General features: G+C 39.7%; 1 protein-coding gene across 1 annotated transcript; it reads right to left on the bottom strand.

Annotated features, from left to right (window-relative positions):
* Window positions 1–15,739: 15,739 nt before the first annotated feature.
* Window positions 15,740–20,836, bottom strand: LOC140851725 (uncharacterized). The gene is made up of 3 exons (XM_073243804.1): window positions 19,826–20,836; window positions 19,331–19,412; window positions 15,740–16,169 (listed from the first exon to the last, which is right to left on the bottom strand). Exons 1-3 carry the CDS (start codon window positions 20,077–20,079, stop codon window positions 16,155–16,157), a joined length of 351 nt encoding a protein of 116 aa, XP_073099905.1. The 5' UTR covers window positions 20,080–20,836; the 3' UTR covers window positions 15,740–16,154.
* Between the last annotated feature and the right edge of the window lie 2,055 nt (window positions 20,837–22,891).

The raw sequence follows: 22,891 nt of genomic DNA, 5'->3' as shown, positions 1-22,891 counted from the left end.
CTGTTAATAATGATGACAGCTTCTATCGAACATAGATCGCTGTAGGCCATATGGGTTGGTTGTCTTCTTAACCAATGAGTGTGGAGATACTGGTATGGCATACAGGTGAGATGTAAGAGTACATCATCATTGAACATAACCAACTCTAGAGCATTCTACTATCAAAATGTCTCTGATGGGATATAGGTATAAGTGTCCCTTAGACCTGAGATCACCTCAGTGACTTGCAAGCAACTCACTGTGCTTTGGTACTGGACTAACTAAATTTTTAATTCAGTGACGGAAGGCTTTTGGGCATAGTCAAGTACTTGCGAAGTCAGAGTGTGATCGAGATGGGATTGACGAGTCCAAGAGTTAGAGAAGAATGAGTCACTGTATTTCAATTTAACAAAATCTTATCCAGGATAATCCATCAGATGGATTTGATATTTTAAAATATAATATGGACAACCTGATCAGAGTTGACAGTTAAACTCTGAGGTATCCTATGATCATTTTGGTCAAGGGGATGAATTACATGGAAACTATATCCACATGGGTTCTAAGGATGTTGTTATACACATTCGACCTATCCGATCGTCGGGTACCATTGCTAGATGGTCACTTCGATTGGTGCAAAAATTTATTTCTATGCTATCAGCTTAAGTTCAGACCTATGAGGTCACACACATTAGATTTCACAATCCGATCAGATGGTTGATCAACGATTAAGAATCGTTCTAGGATTAAATGATCAATACGATTGACATTTAACCTAGTGCAAGTATTGCAGGAGGATCGATTAGCAATTCAATTGCTAATTGGCTTAATTTGATTAAGCCAATGGGCTGAGATTAAGTCTAATTGAATATGATTTAATTATATTTAGTTTGAGCTCGATTAGATCAAGTCCAATTGATTTATTGGATAAGCCAAGTGCAAGAAAAAACTAGTCCTAGTTCAATTAGGACTTGGGTCAACCTAATTTTTAATTTGATTAAAAAATTAAATCTAATTTAAATCTAATTTAATCTGATTAAATTAGGTTCTTAATTAGGTTAAGACCTATTTTAGTTGGGTGATCTAATTTTGGTTTGATTTGGTTTGAGAAACCAAATTAAAATAAGTTATAAGATAGAATCCTAGTCTTACTAGGATTCCATCTTGAGCCACATAAGCCCCCCCCCACGCCCTCTCTCTTATTCCATGCCAATATCCTCTTATTTTGTGTGATAAAAGCCCTCTCCCAGGTCTTTCCTACATCCAAAAGATTTTCTCTCTTCTTTCATACATGGAAAGTGGTTGTGGATCAAATCAAAGTAGGAATAAGTTTGGATTTCAAATTCTATGAGATAGAGTTTTAGAAATCCAAAACTCTTTCCTTTTTGCATCAAATTTATCCAAATTTTTTTTGAAATTTTTTGACTTTTAGGGCACACATTGTGCACCCTTTGTTGATGGTCCATGCATGAAAATAAGGAGGAGGCACCCAAGAGTTGGGCACCCCTTATCTTACCGTGTTTGGATAAGCTATGACTAGGTATTTGACCTAGAAAAGGACTCTATCATATCTATCTTTATAAAATGAGTTTTTTTATTAAATTTTTGTAAATTATAAATATTTGAGAGACCTTTGGGGTATCCAAAAATCAGAGAGAAAGACCTTTGGGTTGTAGAGATATAATAGACACAAGATAAGGTGTCTAGGAGAGAGTAAAGAGAAGAAGAAGAGGGTCTTCTTCTAGGGTTGTTAGTTTCATCTCCTCCCTTCCTCCATCTTGAGTTTTTCTGAGAGCGTCTCAGATCTAAAACTCTTTCTCCTACTTCTCATCTTTGAAAGAGCCCAAATCAAGAAGAAGGAGGCACCTGATCAACCATCGAAGAAGGATCAGCGCAGTACTAGCATATTGTGCTGATTTTTTGAAGCAGGACTTCTGATCGAGATTCGTGGGCTTGTGTGGATGACTCCTAGAGACCGAATGTGTGTGTGGTTTGCAACATCATCCTCAAGCCCGGATTAGCAAGGTTAGAACATCTAACTTGCAAGGTAATAGATCTGATCTATTGTTTAATACATACATTAGATGTAGTATAGAAATATGTTGATATGATCAACATGTAGTTCATGCTCTATATATTTTAATTTTTGATTTAATGCTATGTAATAATCATGTAATAAGATCTTAGATCTAGAGATTCTCTAATTTTAAAAAATAAATTTTGATTTATTTTAGTCTTCTGCTGCCTGATCTTGAAAAAGTTTCAAGATCTAATCCTGAAACCCTAGATCTGGTTCCTTCAATTGGTATCAGAGCCTAAGCTGTTTATTACATGATTATTTATACATACTTAGATTATCTCTTAGATTAGATCTAATTTATAATCTAATTATTAAATTTAAAATTAAAATTTTAGATCAATCATGAACTGCAAGATTGTCCTGCTGTAAGGTTTACCCCTTACAGTGCAAAGGTTGTCCTAGTTCATGTAAATCTATCTTTAATCATAAATTTGTTAGATATGATCTAGATTAAATTTATAATTTATTAGATTTAAAATATATTTAAATCTAAAATAATTTTTTTTGTTAATAATTTTTATGCAAAAAAATTATTTAAAGTTGAAATTATTTCAATTACATGAACCTGTTTAGATTAGATCTAAAGTAGTTTCATATTTATTTCATTTGCATCTTGATTATGAATCAAACATGTAATATGGTTGGTAGAACCATATTGTAAAATTATTTTACAAATATAAAAATTATTTTTGAAAAGTCGAACCCAACCCTCAGCCCAAAACTTAATTAAGAATTAAGAAGTTATTTGATAAGATTCTAAGATTGTGAATTGAAGAACCTAAGACACAAACCATAACACATTGGGTTAATAGGTTAGTAGAAATTAGGTCCATTAATTGGGTTAGACCTATGGTTAGATTAAAGATGGACTTAATTAGAGAATTGACTAAATCTAATCAATTGTTGTCTTAGATTAGGTCAAGGATTCTCTAGATCAATTACAATAGTTGTAGTTGGTCAAGTCCATATCTTTAACGAGAACTGAATGGACTTGATTCTTGGCTAAGTGGTCTAGCACGAACTGTTAGGTTGATCTAATCGAAACTAATTAAACCAATTAGTGTCTAAGGTAAACCAAACCGGTGGTTTTTAATTGAGAGCCCGCTTACCTGGCTATTTTTGATGGTGTCTAAGGCAAGCTTTGGCTGACCCTCCCATTGATCGAACTTACCTAGCCTCTTGGTGAAATTATGTTTTGATCGGATCTCTTGACTATTCGAGCTAATCTATGTCAGTCAGATAAATCAATGTGACTGATTTAGGTGCTCCTAGACCAGCCCTTTTAATGGTCTCCCTTAAGCTGACTTGGTGAAGCCAGTGGGAGGATCATGATAAGATAATTCATCTGACCTCATCCTCTAAATCATTTAAATCTTCTAAAATTATTAGGTCCTTAAAATGATAAAGTTATGGAGATAACTGAGTCATAGCCTGCCATTAAGGTGTTTGATAATGAGTCCATTAACTCAATAATCATTGCAGACCCAATGGCCTAGTGCTTGTTGACTAATGAAATTACCACTCATCATATGATGACTTGAAAGTGTCTCTCTAATGGTGGTTAGGTGAGCCAACCAAAGTTGGGCTTAATCATTCGTTGGTTAGATGCACCAAGTATGGTCATGTTAATGGTTGGACCTAACCGGATCCTTACAGTGGGGGCCAAAGCCTACTGATTAGGTTTCTGGGATAAAATTAAAGTTACTAGAAATTATTTAAAGAAATAATTAGTTATGAACCTACCCTTAGATATACATGGGTTGGCCAACCAAAGTTGGGCTTGTGTGCAGTCTAAATGGATTCTAGTATCCACTAAGAAATTAGGATAATTCTTCGAATTGGAGATAGAGGCTACCAATTCGAATAAAATAGTGGGAGAAACCTTTTGATTAAAGTCCAAATCTTTAAGTTAAATGAATCAATTACTAATTAGGTTATGGTTTTTCTTTGAACAGATATGGCCACTTTCCTATGGCTCCGATCATTGTTGGACAATGATAAGTTGGTGTGACCCAACTTCGGTAGCTGATACCGAAAGTTGAAGATAGTCCTGGAGCATGAACAGATCCTATATGTGATAATGGATCCTGCACCTGAGGAGCCAGCTGCCAATGCACGTGGAACCATCAGACACTTATCAGAAGTGGCTCAGTGATCGGACCACGGTATGCTGTATCATGCTGGCTACCATGAGCGATGAGTTCAGTCACAGATTCAAGACTGCTCAGCCCAAGGACATGCTTCAAGTGTTGGAGGATGCCTTTGGCACACCCAATGACGTGGAGAGGTACAAGACTAGTTATGCCATCTTTAACGCCAAAATATGGGATGGTGCCTCTGTCACTGATCATGTATTGTACATGATCGAGCTGATGGAATGATTGAGCAAGCTCGGCTTTTCCTTGCATGAGCAGCTTGGGAAGGATGCAATACTAAACTCGCTGCCCAAGTCTTATCTTCTATTCCTCACTCATTATAGAATGACAAAGCCTGAAGTGAACTACCACGGGTTACTGGGGTTGCTTCAGAACTTTGAGAAGGATCACCAACTCCACAAGGAGTCGGTGAACTTAGTGGAAGGTTCATCTTCTGGTTCACGATTCTTTAAGAAAGGAAAGAAGAACAAGAAGAAGAAAGTGAAGAAGGTGCAAGTTCAGGCTGGGACATCAGTGCAGGGCCAGACCAAAAAGATCAAGCCCGATAAGAGTTTATTCTACTGGCAAGCATCCTAGATTAGATAGTGTGTGTTAGATATCTACTTATGGCACTATAGACTAGGTCATGTAAACAAGAATAGAATAAATAGGTTGACTCAAGAGGGAATCCTCGAAGTCAGTGATTGTGAATCACTTCCAACCTGTGAGTCCTATTTTTTTGGTAAAATGACCAAGCCACCTTTTACTGAAAAAGGTGAGAGAGCTACTGAGCTCTTGGGCCTAGTACATACTGATGTATGCGGGTCCATGAGCACAAGTGCTAGAGGTAGATATTTCTACTTCATAAATTTCATGGATGATCTATCCAGATATGGATATGTCTATCTGATGAAATATAAGTCGGATTCATTTGAAATGTCCAAATGATTTCGAAGTGAAGTAGAAAAATAAACTGGAAAGAGTATTAAAACTCTTCGATCTGATCGAGGAAGAGAATATCTTTCTAGTGAGTTTCTCACATATCTAGGAGAGAATGGGATTCTCTTCCAATGGACTCCTCCAGAAATATCACAGCATAATGGTGTGTCTAAAAGGAGAAATCAGACTCGGTTAGACATGGTCCGATCCATGATGGGTTTTGCCAGCTTGTCGATATCCTTCTGGGGATATGCACTCGAATCAGCCTGTTATCTGTTAAATAGGATTCCAAGTAAGTCTGTAATTAAGACTCCATATGAGATATGGACAAGATGTAAGCCAGTACTTTCACACCTTAGGGTCTGGAGGTATCCGGCCTATGTCAAACGATTAGTCACAGACAAACTTGGACCTTGGTCTGACAAATGCACATTCATAGGGTACCCCAAAGAGACCAAAGGATATTTTTTCTACCATGTTGATGAACAAAAGGTGTTCGTTAGTCTTAAGGCAATCTTTTTAGAAAAAGAGTTCCTTGGTGAAGGAACCTTGCCTCTAAGGTTGAACTTGATGAAGTTCAACAGATAGAAGGACTGACACCAATAGCTAAACCTGAGTTGGATTTGATTAGATCAGATCTAGAGCCTAATGTACCTGCACCATTAAGACGATCTGATAGAGTACCACATTAATCGGACAGATACTACAGTTTCTTGGTCCGGGATGATGATCCCATCAAACTCGATGAGAACGATGAGGATCCGATCACCTATATGGATGCAATGCAGAGACCTAATTTCGAGAAATGGCTTGAAGCCATGAAATCCAAAATGGAGTCCATGAAGGTCAATGATGTATGGACATTGGTTGACCCACCTGAAGGGGTTAAACCCATTGGGTGTGAAGGCCAGGATGCTCAGCAAAAAAAAAAAAAAAAAAAAAAAAAAAAAAAAAAAACAGTGTGAAAGCTACCTTAGTTCTTTGTTTAATCTGGGGTGTATAAAAAATTAATCGAACTAAGTTATGAAAAATGATACAATTGGCCTGTACAAGTTAATACTGAAATACTAAGTTAGTTATCACTCACACAAGTGCTATAAAACTTTAAGTGTACTCTAAGAAAGCTTCTAAATAGACTGACTACTGATTCTAATTCGAAGCTCATTACTTAGTAATACTAGAAAACTTCTTGAATTTCGATCTTAAATTAATTTGCAAAGGAAGGATCTTTTTGGAATATGATCTTATTTTGGTACATTGCTAAGGGACTAGCAATGATTAAGTTGGGGGGTGTGATTTATGTCACAAATTGACATAAAAAGTATCAATTAATATCTAAATTATCTAACTTTATTAAGAAATTGATACTTGTTATTATATTTTGCAGAAGAAGAGATCATCAATAGAAAGAACAAGGAAAGAGGATTCCAACGGCGCAAATTTTATGCAAAACGGAGTTAAATTGACCCAGAAATTGAAGAATGAAGAAAGAAGACTCAATTGGGTCAAACCCGAGTCAAATCAGATCAAAATTGGTCAAAAATCAACTGATTTGGTGATCTGGTTAGCCGCCTGGTCCACAGCAACAGGCGCATGGACCATGGACCCATCGGCGTACCATAAACCCCCTAAAACTTCTTAGTCCCACATCGAAAGTTTTGAAAACCTTATAACCCCCAAATGCCTATAAAAAGCCCCCAAAGGCCCTTGTTTTATGTATTCTTCCTTCCGATCAAGCTTGTAACCCTAGATAGTGGGGTTTTTAGCTCTCTTTTCAAGCCTCGAGCTTTGATATTTTTGTAATAAATTTTTTTTATATATAAAATCTTATTTTTATGCAATTTCATCTCTTTACATTATGCAATTTATTTTTCTTGCAATTAGGATAGTTTAATTTATGCAATTTAATTTTATGCAATTAGGTTAGTTTAAATTATGCAGTTTAAATTTATGCAATTAGGATAGTTTAATTTATGAAATTAGGGTAGTTTATTTTTCTGTATTTAAATTTTGCAAGTAGATTTAGATCATGTCTAGCTAAGCATCCCTTCTAGGGTTTGCGATGAAGCTAGATCATGAGTAGGGATTTTACATAGGGTTCTTTCTTTTTCTTAGGGTTTCTTTTTCTTCCTCTTTTGCCAAGAATTTTTGATGAACTACAGTTGGGTCAGAGTCCCTTCATAGTTCATGCTTGATTCAGTGCATAGGAGGAGAAAACCCTAAGGGATCCTAGTTATTACTCCCCTGTAAAGAATCTTGATGGGTTATCGTTGGGCCTTAGTCCCTTCATAATCTATGCTTGGGAAAGACAAGAGGAGTAGTCGTTAGGATCAATAAGAAAAATTCTAGGTAGAATTCCCTAATCTAGATCTAGTGGATTCAAAAACCCTAGATCCTTAGTCTTATTGTCTTTAGCAAACAACTTTCGACTTTCGATTTTTGTTAAAGCTCGCTTGAGCATAGATTTGAAAATCATTTTTAAAACCAAGTCTCTGTGGGATCGACCCGTACTCGCTGGTCGTGCTACTCTGCACACCGTGCGCTTGCGGTTTTATTTACAAATTTTAAGATTTGCACATCAACAAGTCCATCAGAAACCCTAGACCAAAAGAAGGAGAAGATGACTACTACTAAAGCACTCTTCTACCTAGCAAGATCAACTCCTTCTCTACAAGCAATAGGCAGTGTGAGTGGTGCCTACTTCTCCCGTGCCATTTATAGCATGACTTGATGATAGTGGCGATTTGAATGAATGGTCCAATCAGCCTACACGTATCAGCACTCTACTAAATATCGAAATATCATCTGAATTAGCATCCTTGAAACAATCATGCCTAGAAACCCGCATGCTATGATGCCCTCTCCAAAAGTGGAGGTGAGCGCATGTCTCCCATAAATACACATATCCAATCGTTTGCTTAAGTTGTGGCCTTCCAAGGTGTAACCATAGTGGCGCATGACATTAAGACTCCTTACATCCTCTGATGCTTCAATCAAGGCACCCAAATTGAGCTAATGATGGTTTGAGGGTATGCCTCAGCATAGTCCCATTCTGAAGACTTCTGTCGGCATCAGGATCGAAGAGTCAAAGCTCGAAACCTCAGCATCCATCCTGATCATCAATACCATGGTGAGTGCATGAATTCTCTCTACTTTTTTTGCCCAAGCCAAAAAGATATCTCGACCACAGAAGTGGGGGGCAACTGATACACCCAAAGATGAACCATCTACCATGGCATTGATGATCCTATGGCAACCAGACATGCATCCTTGGTAAAAGATGACAAAGCAATCACACAACTTCTACCACCTGGTCTTTTACGATCGTACATACTGGAGGAATTACAGAGTCTTCTATCTATAAGATGACAAGCAGCCTGCCCACTTGCTGCTCCACTTCCTCCTCCATCAACTAAGATCCATAAATGTGTAAGTCATTATTCCTTAACAACCAGAGTACATCTCCATGACTGCTGCTCTCTGACAGTCAGTACACTTTCTCAAAAATGATAGATACCCACCTTCATTTATATAACTCTACTCCCTAGGATCCTCCAGATAAGTGAATACTTACTTTACATGCCTTCTCCTAGAGACTGATTCCATATGAGATAGAATCTAACTTTTCAATAGAACTTGGAGTTCTCTTCACTCCACTTATGAGATCTCCAATATCCACATGACATCCTCCAATTTTAATTCTCCAATCCCTTACATCGATCTTTCACACTTCATACTCAACACCACTTCTAAGCTCCATCTAAAGCTTATATCTCTTCTGTTTGTTTCTACAAGAGACCGACTTAAGCATTGAAGGATCCACTATTGGAGAACCCCCTAGTATGAGAACTTTCTTATCTTTGGTAATTTTACAAGATCTGACTCAAGGGATCGACCAATGATCCAGTACCAGCATCTGACTTGGAAGATCTCAACTAGTCATCTTGTGGCCATCACTCTCTCCTGACTCTATCTCAGTGGCCTAAGCTAGCTCGACTTCCCGACTGCAACACCATATATTAGTTTAGTACTAGTATGCTATAGTTTAGTCGATATATACTGGTGCTAATTAGTACGACAATTCTTCCCTAGTAAGGAGGTTGCAATGGTCTTTTAGCATGGTCACAAATAGGATACATGGTCTATTTTATCATCATCATCCTCTTCGTTTCCTTTTCTTTATTCTTTTTTATTTTTCTTCTTCTTTTTTTTTTCTTTATTTCTATATTTATTTTATCACTAATGAAATATGTGATATTTTTCAATATTTTAATAACAATCAAAGGATGAGGCAGCAATCTGAGCTGCAGCAATTGAAGATCCAGCTGGCATGCGAGCAGCAGACCGTCAAGGATGCAGAGGCAGAATCCGAGGTCCTGAGAAAGAGGCATCGAGAGGAGGAGAACGAAAGCCAGCGACTCCATCGGGCGCTCTAGGATGCGCTGCTGAAAAAGAGAGAGCTAGAAGAAGAAGTTGAAAATCTGAGGCAGTCCTGGATAAGGGGTGAAGCAGATAACTCAAGGTCGGAAGGAGCAGGGCTTCCCTAGGGCTCTTTTTGGCCTTCCGTCTTTCCATGCATATATTTTCTCTTTTGTTGTTTTGTCTTGCTTTTGTCATTTTGCTCTTCTTTCTTTAGCCTGCCGGGCTTTGTAGTGTACATTTCGTGAATGAAATAAAAAGAAGATTTTGTGTTACCTCATCCACGAGTTGTATTAAGTTGTCATCCGTCGAATTTCTTTTGTCTTTAAGACTAATCCGACGTCGATGTCGTTTGGAGGTGCCCCATCGTTGCCACGTCGATTTGCTCTTCTTGTCATCCATGGCCGTAGGCTCGAGCTTGGTGGTCCGGACTCCACATTACCTCGAAGGTGTCATTGTTTTGTTGGCCCGTGTTAAGAGCCTTTTTAGAGACCAGGGATGTTTGGTAGGAACTTCCCATCTTTACCAGGACGAGGTTCCTTAGATTTTTGGTGTGGTTTGTTTTCCGTCTGCTGCCGGCGTAATTCGTCGCTTTCCTTTTCAATTCTCCCCCTCTTTTCGAGTGAGGGTCCTCCCCTTGCCTTTTAAGGGGTCGCGTAGAAGTGTACAGGTGCCATTGAGGGGACTTTTCCCCTTATCCAATTTCGTTGGGCAGTCGGGTCCTTGTTGTTATTAGGATGGGGTTCCCCTTCTGTTCTTGACGTAGTCGATCTCAGCTTAGGTTAGGACGAGGTTCTCATCCTGTTTCCAACAGGGCTGTGGGGGCACATAAGGGTCGCTGCAAGGGCCTCTCCCTACATCCGGTCTAAAAGAATCGGACCTTCGACTTTGCTCATGTTAAGGCGAGGTTCTCCTCCTGTCCCTAATATGGCTGTGGGGGCACATTAGGGCGTTGTAGGGCCTCTCCCCCCATCCGGTCTAAAAGAACCAGACCTTTGACTTTGCTCAAGTTAGGGTGAGGTCCTCCTCCTGTCCCTAACAAGGCTGTGGGGGCGTATTTGGGCATTGTAGGGCCTCTCCTCCCATCCGGTCTAAAAGAACCGGGCCTTTGACTTTGCTTATGTTAGGACGAGGTCCTCCTCCTGTCCCTAACAAGGCTGTGGGGGCGCATTTGGACGTTGTAGGGCCTCTCCCCCCATTCGGTCTAAAAGAACCGGGCCTTTGACTTTGCTCATGCCAGGGCGAGGTTCTCCTCCTGTCCCTAACATGGCCGTGGGGGCACATTAGGGCGTTATAGGGCCTCTCCCCCGATCCGATCTTAAAATAATCGAACTTTCATTTTGCTCATATTAGGACGAGGTTCTCCTCCTGTTCCTAACATGACCGTGGGGGCACTCAAGGGCCGTTATATGGGCCTCTCCCCCGGTCCGATCTTAAAATAATCGAACTTTCATTTTGCTCATGTTAGGACGAGGTTCTCCTCCTGTTCCTACCATGACCTTATTTTAACTGTTTGAAGGGGTCATCCCCAATCGTAACAAATTCATACCAAAAGGGAAAGACATGCGAAATCGAAAGGAATTTTGATTCAAAGCAAAGTCGTGAGTAGTACATTTATAGATTTTCCGAGTTCCATGATCGTGGAAGGTCTGCTCCTCCTTGAGGGCCTCCGGTGATGGAGTTGATGGTCCCGATGGGAGGTCGATCTCCAGGCCGCTCCTCCCTCCTTGGCGGTTCAGGTTGCGGCAGGGTCCTTGGCCGATCTTCTCTACCCTCAGGCCGGTGCCGAATGAACCTGTCGAGTCGACCTCACCGGATGAGCTCCTCGATCTCATCTCGGAGCTGGATGCATTCCCCCGTGTCGTGGCCATGGTCGCGGTGGTAGAGACAGAACTTGTTGGGGTTGTGCTTCCCGGGGTGTGTGCGCATCCTCTCTGGCCTAGGGAGCTGCTCCCTGACCTCCATCAGTACCTGGGTCTTTGAGGCATTGAGGGGGGCGTAGTTGCGGAATCTTTCCGGTGGAGAACCCCACCGAACCTCATGATCCGAACTTCTCTGCCTACGTACCCGGAGAGGAGTATGGACACGCTTGTGCCCAGGAGGGGATCGAGAACGTGGCCAAGCTTCTCTCGGCCTCTTTTCAACTGCGGGCTTACTCGAGTCTCCCGCCTGCCACTCTCTCGCAGTCTCCTCATCCTTCATTTTGAAGGCTTCCTCCGCTCGGGCGTACCCTTCAGCCCGAGCCAACAAATCAGCAAAATCTCTGGGGTACTTCTTCTCCAGGGAGAACAAAAGGTCATTCTTCTGAAGGCCGCCCTTCAGAGCGGCCATTGCTACCGACTGGTCCAAATTCTGGACCTCCAGTGCTGCGACATTGAAACGGTTGATGTAGGCCCGGATGGACTCCCCCTCCCTCTGCTTGATATTAATGAGGGACTCCGAACCCTTCCGGGGGTGCCGGCTGCTGACAAAATGGGCCACAAATTGGTGGCTTATCTGATCGAAGAAAAAGATGGTACCCGACTTCAGCGTCGAGTACCAGTTTCTCGCCACTCCCTTCAAGGTGGATGGGAAAGCTCGGCACAGAATGGCGTCGGGTGCGCCATGAAGCAGCATCATCGTCCGGAAGGCCTCCAGATGATCAACTGGATTCGAAGTCCCGTCGTAGCTTTCGAACTGGGGGAGTTTGAAGTTTGGCGGGATCGGTTCCTGCATGATCATTTGAGAAAAGGGAGGGTCAGTGCAAATATCCTCACCATAAGCAGAGGGAGCATGGCGGAGTTCTTCAATCCGTCGGTTCATCTCCTGGAGTCTCCGGTCCAGGAAATCCTCTCGACTTCGGGTCTCGAGGGTCCTCTGGCAGAATGGAGGCAGGGATCTTTCAGGGGTGGAGTCATGATCCGATTGAGGGCTCTCCACCCTCGGGTTCATCTTCCCAGGGAAGACGGGGCGGCTGGCCCATGTGGCCCACCCCACTGCCAGATTCTAGCATTCCGGTGACTCCCTTTCCGGGCGCACTGATGCCTGCGGCTGCTGCTGCTGCTGCATGGCCTGCACAGCTTCAGTGAGGCCTCTGACCTGCTGTGCCAACAGATCAAATTGCTCCATACCGACCGTCGTCGTCGGAGGAGGAGGAGGAGGCTGAGAAACTGGAGGTGAGGCCGGAGCCTGAGATCTGGCCGCGGAGGCCGTGGATCGTCGTGTGGACGCCTTACGGGGAGGCATCGAGCAAAGACCAAGTGGAGGAGGGAGGAGAGGGCGCCGGAAAAGATGCCTGGGGGCAATCTCGTTGAGCACTCCTTTAAGAATAAGGGTACTGTGGAGGTTCATCCCTTTCCTCTAGCGCCAATCCTGTTGGTGCAAAAATTCGCTTGCACCGGAGAAGCTGGAGTCGAGGGAGTCGCGGTCGCCGCCAGGACCTACAAAAGAAGTCTAAACCGGAGGTGGGGTTGCTCCGGCAAGACCCTCCGACGCTCAAGTCAGTTCTCTGCCTCAACAAGAATGGAGTGCTCGAACGAAAATTTTAGCAGAGTTTTTAGGTAGGAAATGAGAGCTTAGAGAGTAACATATCTGGGGTCCCCCCTTTTATAGCCGGAGGGGGCAACAAACTGATAGCGATGCCTGTAACCGTCTGGCAGTGAGTCACCGAGAGTCAGGGGAAGTTTGTTACGGAGAGTAGTGGAGCAGACCTGTGGCTATCATCAGGGCGTGCCACGTGGAGTCCACCATGGGGAGCGGAGCGGCGTCCGTTGTCGCAACTTGCCAGAGAATGGAAGAATCGCGTGGTATCCGTCGCAGGAAGTGGAGCAGGATCGTGGCCATTATTACGGCCTGTTAGGGAGTGATGGGGCCGCATGGAATCCGTCGCAGGAGGTGGAGCAGAGTCATGGCTGTTGCTGCGGCCTGCCAGGGGGTGATGGAGCAGCGCGGAATCCGTCGCAGGAGGTGGAGCGGAGTCGTGGCTGTTGCTGTGGCTTGCCAGGGGGTCCAGGCCTATCGGTCGGAGTTCGGCTGGGATGTCTGACAGAGAGAGGTGGCTAGCTACCCGTCTGAGAGGAGCTTGGAGTCCGACTCTCGCAGGAGTTCGGGCGAAGTCTACCTGCAATTGGAGTTGGGGACGAGGTCCGGCTCCCGTAGGAGTCCAGACGGAGTTTACCTGCAATTAGAATTAGGGACAAAGTCCGGCTCCCGTAGGAGTTCGGACAAAATTTACCTACAGCAGGAGTCGTCGGTGGAGTCCGGCTCCCGTAGGAGTCCGGGCGGAGCCTGTAGGTGAAGTCGTGGGCGGGGCTCGGCTCCCGTAGGAGCCCGGGCAGAGCCTGCGGATGAAGCCGTGGGCGAGGTCCGGCTCCCGTAGGAGTCCGGACGGAGTCTGCAGATGAAGTCGTGGGCAAGGTCCGGCTCCCGTAGGAGTCCGGACGGAGTCTGCAGATGAAGCCGTGGGTGAGGTCCGGCTCCCGTAGGAGTCCGGGCGAAGTTTACCTGCAATTAGAATCAGGGACGAAGTCCGGCTCCCGTAGGAGTCCGGACAAAATTTACCTGCAGCAGGAGTCGTCGGCGGAGTCCGGCTCCCGTAGGAGTCCGGGCGGAGCCTGTAGGTGAAGTCACGGGCGGGGCTCGGCTCCCGTAGGAGCCCGGGCGGAGCCTGCGGATGAAGCCGTGGGCGAGGTTCGGCTTCCGTAGGAGTCCGGACGGAGTCTGCAGATGAAGTCATGGGCGAGGTCCGACTCCCGTAGGAGTCCGGACGGAGTCTGAAAATGAAGTCGTGGGTGAGGTCCGACTCCCGTAGGAGTCCGGGCGAAGTCTGCAGATGAAGTCGTGGGCGAGGTCCGGCTCCCGTAGGAGTCCGGATGGAGTCTGCAGATGAAGCTGTGGGCGAGGTCCGGCTCCCGTAGGAGTCCGGGCGAAGTTTACCTGCAATTAGAATCAGGGACGAAGTCCGGCTCCCGTAGGAGTCCGAACAAAATTTACCTACAGCAGGAGTCGTCGGCGGAGTCTGGCTCCCGTAGGAGTCCGGGCGGAGTCTGCAGGTGAAGTCGCGGGCGGGGCCTGGCTCCCGTAGGAGCCCGGGCGGAGCTTGCGGATGAAGCCGTGGGCGAGGTCCGGCTCCCGTAGGAGTCCGGACGGAGTCTGCAGATGAAGTCGTGGGCGAGGTCCGGCTCCCATAGGAGTCTGGACGTCGCGAAGGATCCGGTCGACGCTGGCGGGGTCCTGTCCGTCGGCAAAATTTGGGAGTGTGGCGGAGGCTCGGCCGCCCGGGAGGTTTGAAGAGATGTTGCCGGAGGTCGAAAATCAGTTGGATCCCCGGAGGGTCATTCCTATCACGAACTTCGGCTGAAGGGTATTTTATACCCAACAATACTCATTATCTCTTTCAACCTATTTGACTCAATTCTCCAAATAAAGATTGGAATAAGATGAAAGAATTGTGAAAGTATACTTAACTCTCTTTTTTTATGCATTGATTGATCCTTCATTTCAAAAATTAAAGTACATAGCCCTTCATTTCAAAAGTCATGAGATCCGCTTTTACATAATTTGGGTTAGATTTTTTTTTTTCGAATTCTTTTTTCTAATTCGAATAGGATTAACTCTCTAAAAAAATTATGATAAATATAAAAAAAATTATGAACAAATATTAAAATTCTGCATGAGATAAATTTTAACTTCTATATCAATTTTATTTTTTATCACCTCCATTTAATTTTTCATAGATTGGAAGACAATATCTGATTAAAATCTTTTCTGAAAATAAAATTTTTGGTTTAACTAGCCGGTTTCAAAGATCAAATATTGGAATTTTAGTCCGATTGGATCCCCTAGGAGGCTAGTTTAAAGTTTTACATCTTAAAAAGATATTGATTTCAAAGAAAAGATCATTTCAATTAGGTATCATGTGATCAAGTTACGAGCTTTTGAAGTTTGGTATATGATTTGACTTTCTGATGTGATGGATCTTGCTTTTGAATTCTATTCGTCTCTTACTCATAATGGTCAAAGTAGTATAGGTCGAATCCAGAGATCCTCCTGGATCACATAGGACCTTACTTACCTCTGTTTATCTATACTATTATAATTGAAACATTTGGAGGCAAAATTTTACCTTCAAATACTTGGATTAGAGAAATGAACACCATCAAGAAAAACACTCAAGTTTGGCGAAACATGATTGTTAAATCTTCTTCCTTTCAATTAAAAAGTCTACCCACAAGAGGCCCAAAACTTGAAGCATGTGAATTTCCATTGCTAATCTAGATTATTAAAATTAACACGACTAAAAGGATAATACAGTTGAAAAGGGCCTCTTTAACTTTACCCGAGTTAATATTGGAACATGCACGACGCCTTGACCCCAGCATGACAAAGAAACCCACCAAGACATCCATAGAGACGTCCTGCCACATTGGTGGACGACCGTGACCGCCGATATCCATGAGGAAAATCCAACAAAGCTTCTCAGCTCTGTCAAAATGGTATGCATCAAGGTCCAAGGGAATGACCGTTTCTCAACCAACGGCGCTATTTTGAGTTCCTGGCTGCGGACTGACGGGTTCCATATTCGCACGTGCTAGGACCCATGAGCGAATACTCCCTTCTAGAAGTCATGACAGAGTCTCCTGAAAGCAATAAGGCAACACAATTTCCAAAAGATGGATCCTTGAGTCAGGCATGGAAAGCTTTAGTCATCCATACGAGGGAGACCTCGAACGTCAGATTGATACATGAAAGAAAGATATGAATACCGCAAATCCGAAAATAGTAATGAAAACATGCATACAGAGAAATAAGTTTAATGGCCGGTGACAAGATGTTAGTGATAAAATTTGATATCTCAATATCGGATTCTATATTGATACTATTTTATTATAATGTCGATATATACAAATTGATTCAACATATTGGTTGTTGGTATGCTTCTCATACCGCATATCAATTTAGTACTGATATAATAATAGATGGTCGGTATATATTGAACTGTCTAGTACAATCATTCTTACAAAGGAGATTGTAATGGGCTTTTGGCATGGTTATAATGAGGATACATGATCCATTTTACCATCATCACCTTCTTTATTTCATTTTCTTTATTTTTTTTTCTTTTGTTCATTCTTTTCTCCTTTTTCTCTTTCTATATTTATTTTATCATAATGAAATATGAGATATTTCTTATTATTCTAATAATAATAAAAGAAAATGCATGACATGGCAAGCATCCATGTTTCCACTCTTCTATACTCGTTATCTACTATTTAATTAATGGTGTAATGGGATGTTGGAATTTCCCTTCTCAAGATCTGGCGACAAGATTTGGTAGCGTAGGTAGCCATGTTCAAGGGCCGAATTATTTAATGGATATTTCTTTCTATCAGTCATGATTTTTTTTTTCCAAAGATGTTGCCTCGATTGATGTATAATTAATAATATTTAGTTTATGGTATGAAAGAGACCTCAAGGACTTATTTGATTCACCGAAAGTGGAGGGGAAAGAGTTAATTCTGAAAGTGGAGAGAGAGCCTCTTGTTTGATTGGAGTTTTAAGAAGAGAAAGAATGAAAAAAAAAAAATTATGAAAAAATACTTCCCATATTTCATGAAAAATAAAAATCTATAGAGGATATAGATTTTAGAACTTTCCATCGAATGATAATTGATGATGTTTTTTTTAAAAAAAATATATCCTTTTAAGATTTACGACTAAAATTTTGTAAAATATCAATGGATAGTTAGAATTATTGTGGAGCATACAAATTCTTAAAAAAATATTATTTAAATATTATCTTTACAAATATTAATATAATATAATATTAATATTATCTTAATATTTATATGAATATATTATATAATATTTATATTTATATTTATATTATAATATTTATTATATCTTAATATTATTTTAATATTTATACTAATATAATATTTTTATTAATATTAATATAGTATTTATATTAATATATTAATTTTTATATTAATATAATATAATATTTAATATTATAGTTATATCTATATTAATAAATTTATTATATTAAAATATTAATATTATATTAATATAATATCCATATGTATTAGTATTATATTAATAAAATAAATTATTATGATCTAATGTTATGTTATAATATATTAATATTATATTTATATTAATATAATATAATTATATTATTTATATAAAATTTAAAAGCAAAGGTCTTATATTTATTAAGAATATAATAGATATTCTACATAATTTTTTTTAAAAATAAATATTTAATTAAATATAAATTATTTTATAATAAATTATATTAAATCAAATATACTAAAATTTTATTCTTAAGAAATAATTTATTCAACCAACTAAGAAAGATCCAGTTAACCGCTAGGATTCATTTCACAAGGTGTTGGATGGACTCCAAAGGTAGGACAAATTTAAAAGACGAGTGAGAAGGTGGAGATGGAGAAGTCATGTTGATACGAAGGTGGTGCCATGCACCATTTTTGTCCCCTCTCCATCTCTTTCTCTTTTTCAATTAGGACTTGCGCTTACCATTGTCTGCTCAACAATGCATTAGAAAGTTGAGATTAGACGTGCCTGAATCTAAAAAATTGCCCTGAAATGCAGACAAATTTAAAGTCATTAGAATTTAGTATCCACCATACATCTATCAATCTTAAGTCGTGCAATAGTTTGTTTGGCTTGATAAAGATGATGATGCATGTATACGTTTACAGATTTACAATTCCAAGTTATGGATGGCTCCGCTAGATGCTTAAACCAATCAAGGTTAGAATTCTCACTAAACTGTTCATAAGTTAGCTTGTGTTCAGCTTGAATTCATTTGAGTTAGCTCACCTTATAAGGGTGCAAGCCAAGCTTGAGCTGGTTGTGCATAATCAAATTTGGCGTAGCTTAATTTAAAATATGAAAAAAATGAGTAAGTTATATATATTAAAATGTAATATATCGCTAATGCTAATTTTATTTTTAGTTATATTTATTTAATATAAATTAGTTTATGCATGAAAACTAGAATAGACTTTTAACAAGAATATATTTTCTAAAGACTTCAAAATTGGCTGGGATATAATTTTGTTTGCAACTTGGTATCGGTTGGGGAAGGAAAGGACTTTAAAAAAACTTTAGAGCTTCAAAATTCAATCTGATTGAAGTTTCTTTGAAAGTTAGATCTTATTGGTTGGGTTAGACTTCTCTCTGAAAATTAAATCTAATTTAAATAATTTTTTCTCAAAATTGAAGATTATACCTATTGCCCAACTTGAACGAAGCACATAGCTCCAAATTAAAGACAACGAAGTCTTTACTAATGTACTTCCAAAATGGTGAAACCTTGATTGGTGAGCATCCAGCATTACTTGGAAAAGCATTATTTGAAAGTTCATAGCTCATCAAGACAGTGCAGGTGATGATGACAAGCATGCGCTCTTGACATTTCTAGCCTTGACGATTGAACCAATTATTGGTGAGCATCCAGCATTACTTGGAAAAGCATTATTTGAAAGTTCATAACTTATCAAGACAGCGCAGGTGATGATGACAAGCATGCGCTCTTGACATTTCTAGCCTCGACGATTGAACCAATTAAACTTGGAGGGTGTTTGACGGAGGGGAGCTGAGTTCCGAAATAAAAAATAAAAATGACTGATTCTCGTTTTAATTATCTGATTGAAAAAGATCATATTTTAATTTTGAATAAAAATAATTTCATCTTTTAAAAATACAGTTTTAAAACCCTTCTAAGATTGAAAACTAATTAAATTTGTTAAAAAAAAAAAAAAATCCATCGCACCTCACACCCCATATGATTTTCAGCATGCCACCATCTCTTCACTGTCTCCGCCACCCACCCGCTAGGCACCGTCCATTGAGATCTGTCATGCACCCAATGTATCATTATGTTAAATAGAATAAGAGAAAAAAAAATATGAGAGAAATAATAATTTAGTAACAAAGATTAAAAGAAAGTACTTGATTCACTTCTTGATGATTTATCCAAATACAATCATAGGGATTATTTATAATCTCCAATGACTTACAGTCTAAGTAAATTATTTGCTGCTAAAATAAAAAATAAATCAAATTAAGATAAGTTCCTACCAAATCAAGAGAAGAGAATAATTTTAAAATATTTTATCTAAAAAAAATTAATAAACCATGAGAATAATCCTACAATATTTTTTTTACAAATATATATATATATATATATATATATATATATATATATATATATATATATATATATATATATATTTTTATATGTCGAGCATTAATTCCTAATACATACTGGCATCCGCTCGACACTTTCTCCATCCCCATGTTGTACCTATCCACCAAGCTCATGTCATAGCAGTCATCAACGGTGTCGTTATTGCTGCCCATGAGGGTGAACTCGGTGAGCATAATGGGAGAGTGGTTGGTGGAAAGAGTGGTGGTGGGAGGGGGTGGGACGAGCATGGAATGGGAAAAGAGGAAAGGAGCTTCAAAAGCAATCCTTTTCCAGGATGGAGGCTGGCGGTGGCTCCCTAGAATCGTTTCCATCTCTGGTAGCAGCGACGACAGTAGAGGACGAGGTTGAAGGGCCCACTTGATGCTCGCGCTGATCTACTGTTCTCTGATCCTCTTCCTTAATCTATCTCTCCCTCCCCATCCAGAGCATCACTGCTTTCTACCTCCGGCCTCGATAGCGGAGAGGGCCAGCGGAAAGTGCCGTCGGATGCATGGGATGGTGCAAGGAGGGCAAGAAGGAGGCTGCAGGGATAAGACCACTCTAATTCTAATTTTAATTTATTTAAATTTTGATTTCAACCGTAAACCAAATATATTCTTAAAATTTTTGCCGGCACTCAGCTAGATTGAAATCCGACTAGCCTCGATGAGCACTATATTTGAGAAAATAATGCCTACACATGCTTGTCTACAACAATATACATTCATTTTAGATAGGAAGTCCGTTTTAGAGCCTAACTAGAAGAGATCTTCTAAAATTGATGATATTTTCTATTTTTTGTTGATGGAAGTTATGACCTTTTTTTTCCAAACGATGCAAACATTGAATCATCCGTACATGGGAACGAAAGAAAGGGTAAGGGCCAGATATTTCTGCCCCTTGACAAAGAATCCTGTCTTATCCTCTGCACCAAATAAGGATTTATCTATCTACCATTGGATCATCAACTACTTGTTTTGGGATCTATGTACATGGATGAATTGGACTGCTTTTCTGTGTGGTGGGTGATTCAACGGTGGATGGATTTGAAGAAGGTGAATCCTTCTTCCCTGTAATGGATCAGATTACGTCTCTCATGTGAAAGAAGGATTTATCCTTCTCTATATGATCGCTTCAAGATTTATACGGATGGATGGAGGGCGTCAAAGTATTTTGACATTGGTGTGAGGATGCGATCCAAGAATTGACGTGTTGGATGTGTACAAGTAGCAGTGACATGATAATGATGGAGACATGGCGGTATGGATAATGATGAGGATGCACCGTTAAGTGCTTCTGCTCCACTCGTCTCAAAATGCTTCTTGGCTACTCAACACCATGAGTGAAACTAAAATTTCCAACCTCAAGGTCTAGGTTGGCTAGCAGGAAAACTAAAAACTAGACCAAGTAAGAAAGTGGACACCAACCTAACATAAATTACTTTTCTTGCTGGCCAAAGTTTGCGGGCCTGCTAAAGCTGCGCAGGATTGGCTGCAAGAAAGTAGAAAAAGATAACTTTACGAGAAAGTGATGTTTTGAAAAAAATGAAAAACTCTTTATGCACCATCGATGATGTAAAAAATTTAATATAGAGTACATCATTTTAGATGATTGATTCATATAGTTATTATTTTTTAATATATATTTAATATTTATAATTTTATTTTTTAGTTTAAAAATTTTGAATAACAAAAATAGTTATGTTCTTTGAAAAAATTATGATATCTTATGCCCATATTATGACATCCTACGTGCAGAAAGTCATAATTTTGATGCAGAATGTCATAATTTTTTTTAAAGAGTAGAAATATTTTCGTCATTCAAAAATTTCAAACGAAAAAATGAAACTGCAGGCATTAAATGTACGTTGGAAAGTGGTTGGACAAAAATGCTCCTTCTATATTATGACATCCTGATTTATATTATAACATCTTAAGCCATATTATGACATCCTACATGCAGAAAGTCATAATTTGATGTGGGATGTTATAATATGCCACAAAATATCATAATTTTTCAGACTATATTATAACATCCTATGTGTAAAAAATCATAATATGCTATGAAATATCATAATTTTTTTCAAAGAGTAAGGATATTTTCGTCATACAAAATTTTTAAATAAAAAATCAGAACTGCAGGTATTAAGTGCGCATTGGACAGTAGTGGCTATGTGGACCAATCACATAAAGCGATACGCTCTACATCGGATTTTCGACACCACCCGTGCACAAAGAATTTCTCTTGAAAGAATAAATTTTGCCGAATGTGGGGCTTTATTGTTTGATTTGATGACGTAAATATTAAAAAGTATAGTTCAAAAACTTTTTGTAATAAATAAATGTAAAATATAAATTAATATATCAATTAAATAAAATAATCATATCTTATTATTAATAATTTATGCAATATTTAAATAATATTATTTTTCATAGACTACAGTAAATATGAATTTAATCTTCATTTGTACACTATCTTCCTAAAGATGTATTGATTGAACAAAATAATATTATTATAGTATTTATTAGTTGTGTTAATCAAGGCTACAAATGGGTCAGGTCGACCCGTGATCCGACCCAGTCCGACCTGCTTAGATCCAATTCAATCTGTTTTAAAGGATCTATGGGATCAGGTCGGGTTCTAAAATTGGATCCGTTCAATATTTCAGATAGGGTTTGGATTTATCAAATTTGGATCCGACCCAATCCGATCCGATTCGAATTCAATATTGAATTCAACATGTAAACTATGGAACAAATAAAATGAGATTAGAATTCTAAAAGCTCTTGTAGTATTATTATTTTTCACACAGTTTTATGCAATTTGACTGTAAGATTTTGAAAATTTGCTTATAAATTAATAGTCAAAGTAAAGTAATATTTTTTTTGTCATAAATTTTGTATATATTGGTTTATCAAATGAATAAGATCCGATCAGAATTTAGATCCGAGCCAGATCCAAAATTTTTAGATTGGGATCGAATTATACATTAACCTAATCCGATCCAAATGACCCAATGGGATAGACTTTTTGATTATAGACTCGATCCGATCCGATCTGATTTTCAATTAGGTTGGATCTATATCCAACATTAAGACCCGATCAAGTGACTGGATCGGATTTGGGTCACTCATTACTCAATCC

This window comes from Elaeis guineensis, chromosome 9, assembly GCF_000442705.2.
Source record: "Elaeis guineensis isolate ETL-2024a chromosome 9, EG11, whole genome shotgun sequence".
In the NCBI taxonomy this organism is placed as follows: domain Eukaryota; kingdom Viridiplantae; phylum Streptophyta; class Magnoliopsida; order Arecales; family Arecaceae; genus Elaeis; species Elaeis guineensis.
Note: the sequence above shows the minus strand (reverse complement) of the source record. Positions and strands in the feature narration are given on the sequence as shown.

Coding starts and splice junctions, on each gene's coding strand:
- LOC140851725 (XM_073243804.1), bottom strand. CDS start 20,079: ATGGAAACGATTCTAGGGAGCCACCGCCAGCCTCCATCCTGGAAAAGG. Junction 19,413..19,825: donor AAAGTGTCGAGCGGATGCCA/GTATGTATTAGG, acceptor GGTGCATGACAG/ATCTCAATGGACGGTGCCTA.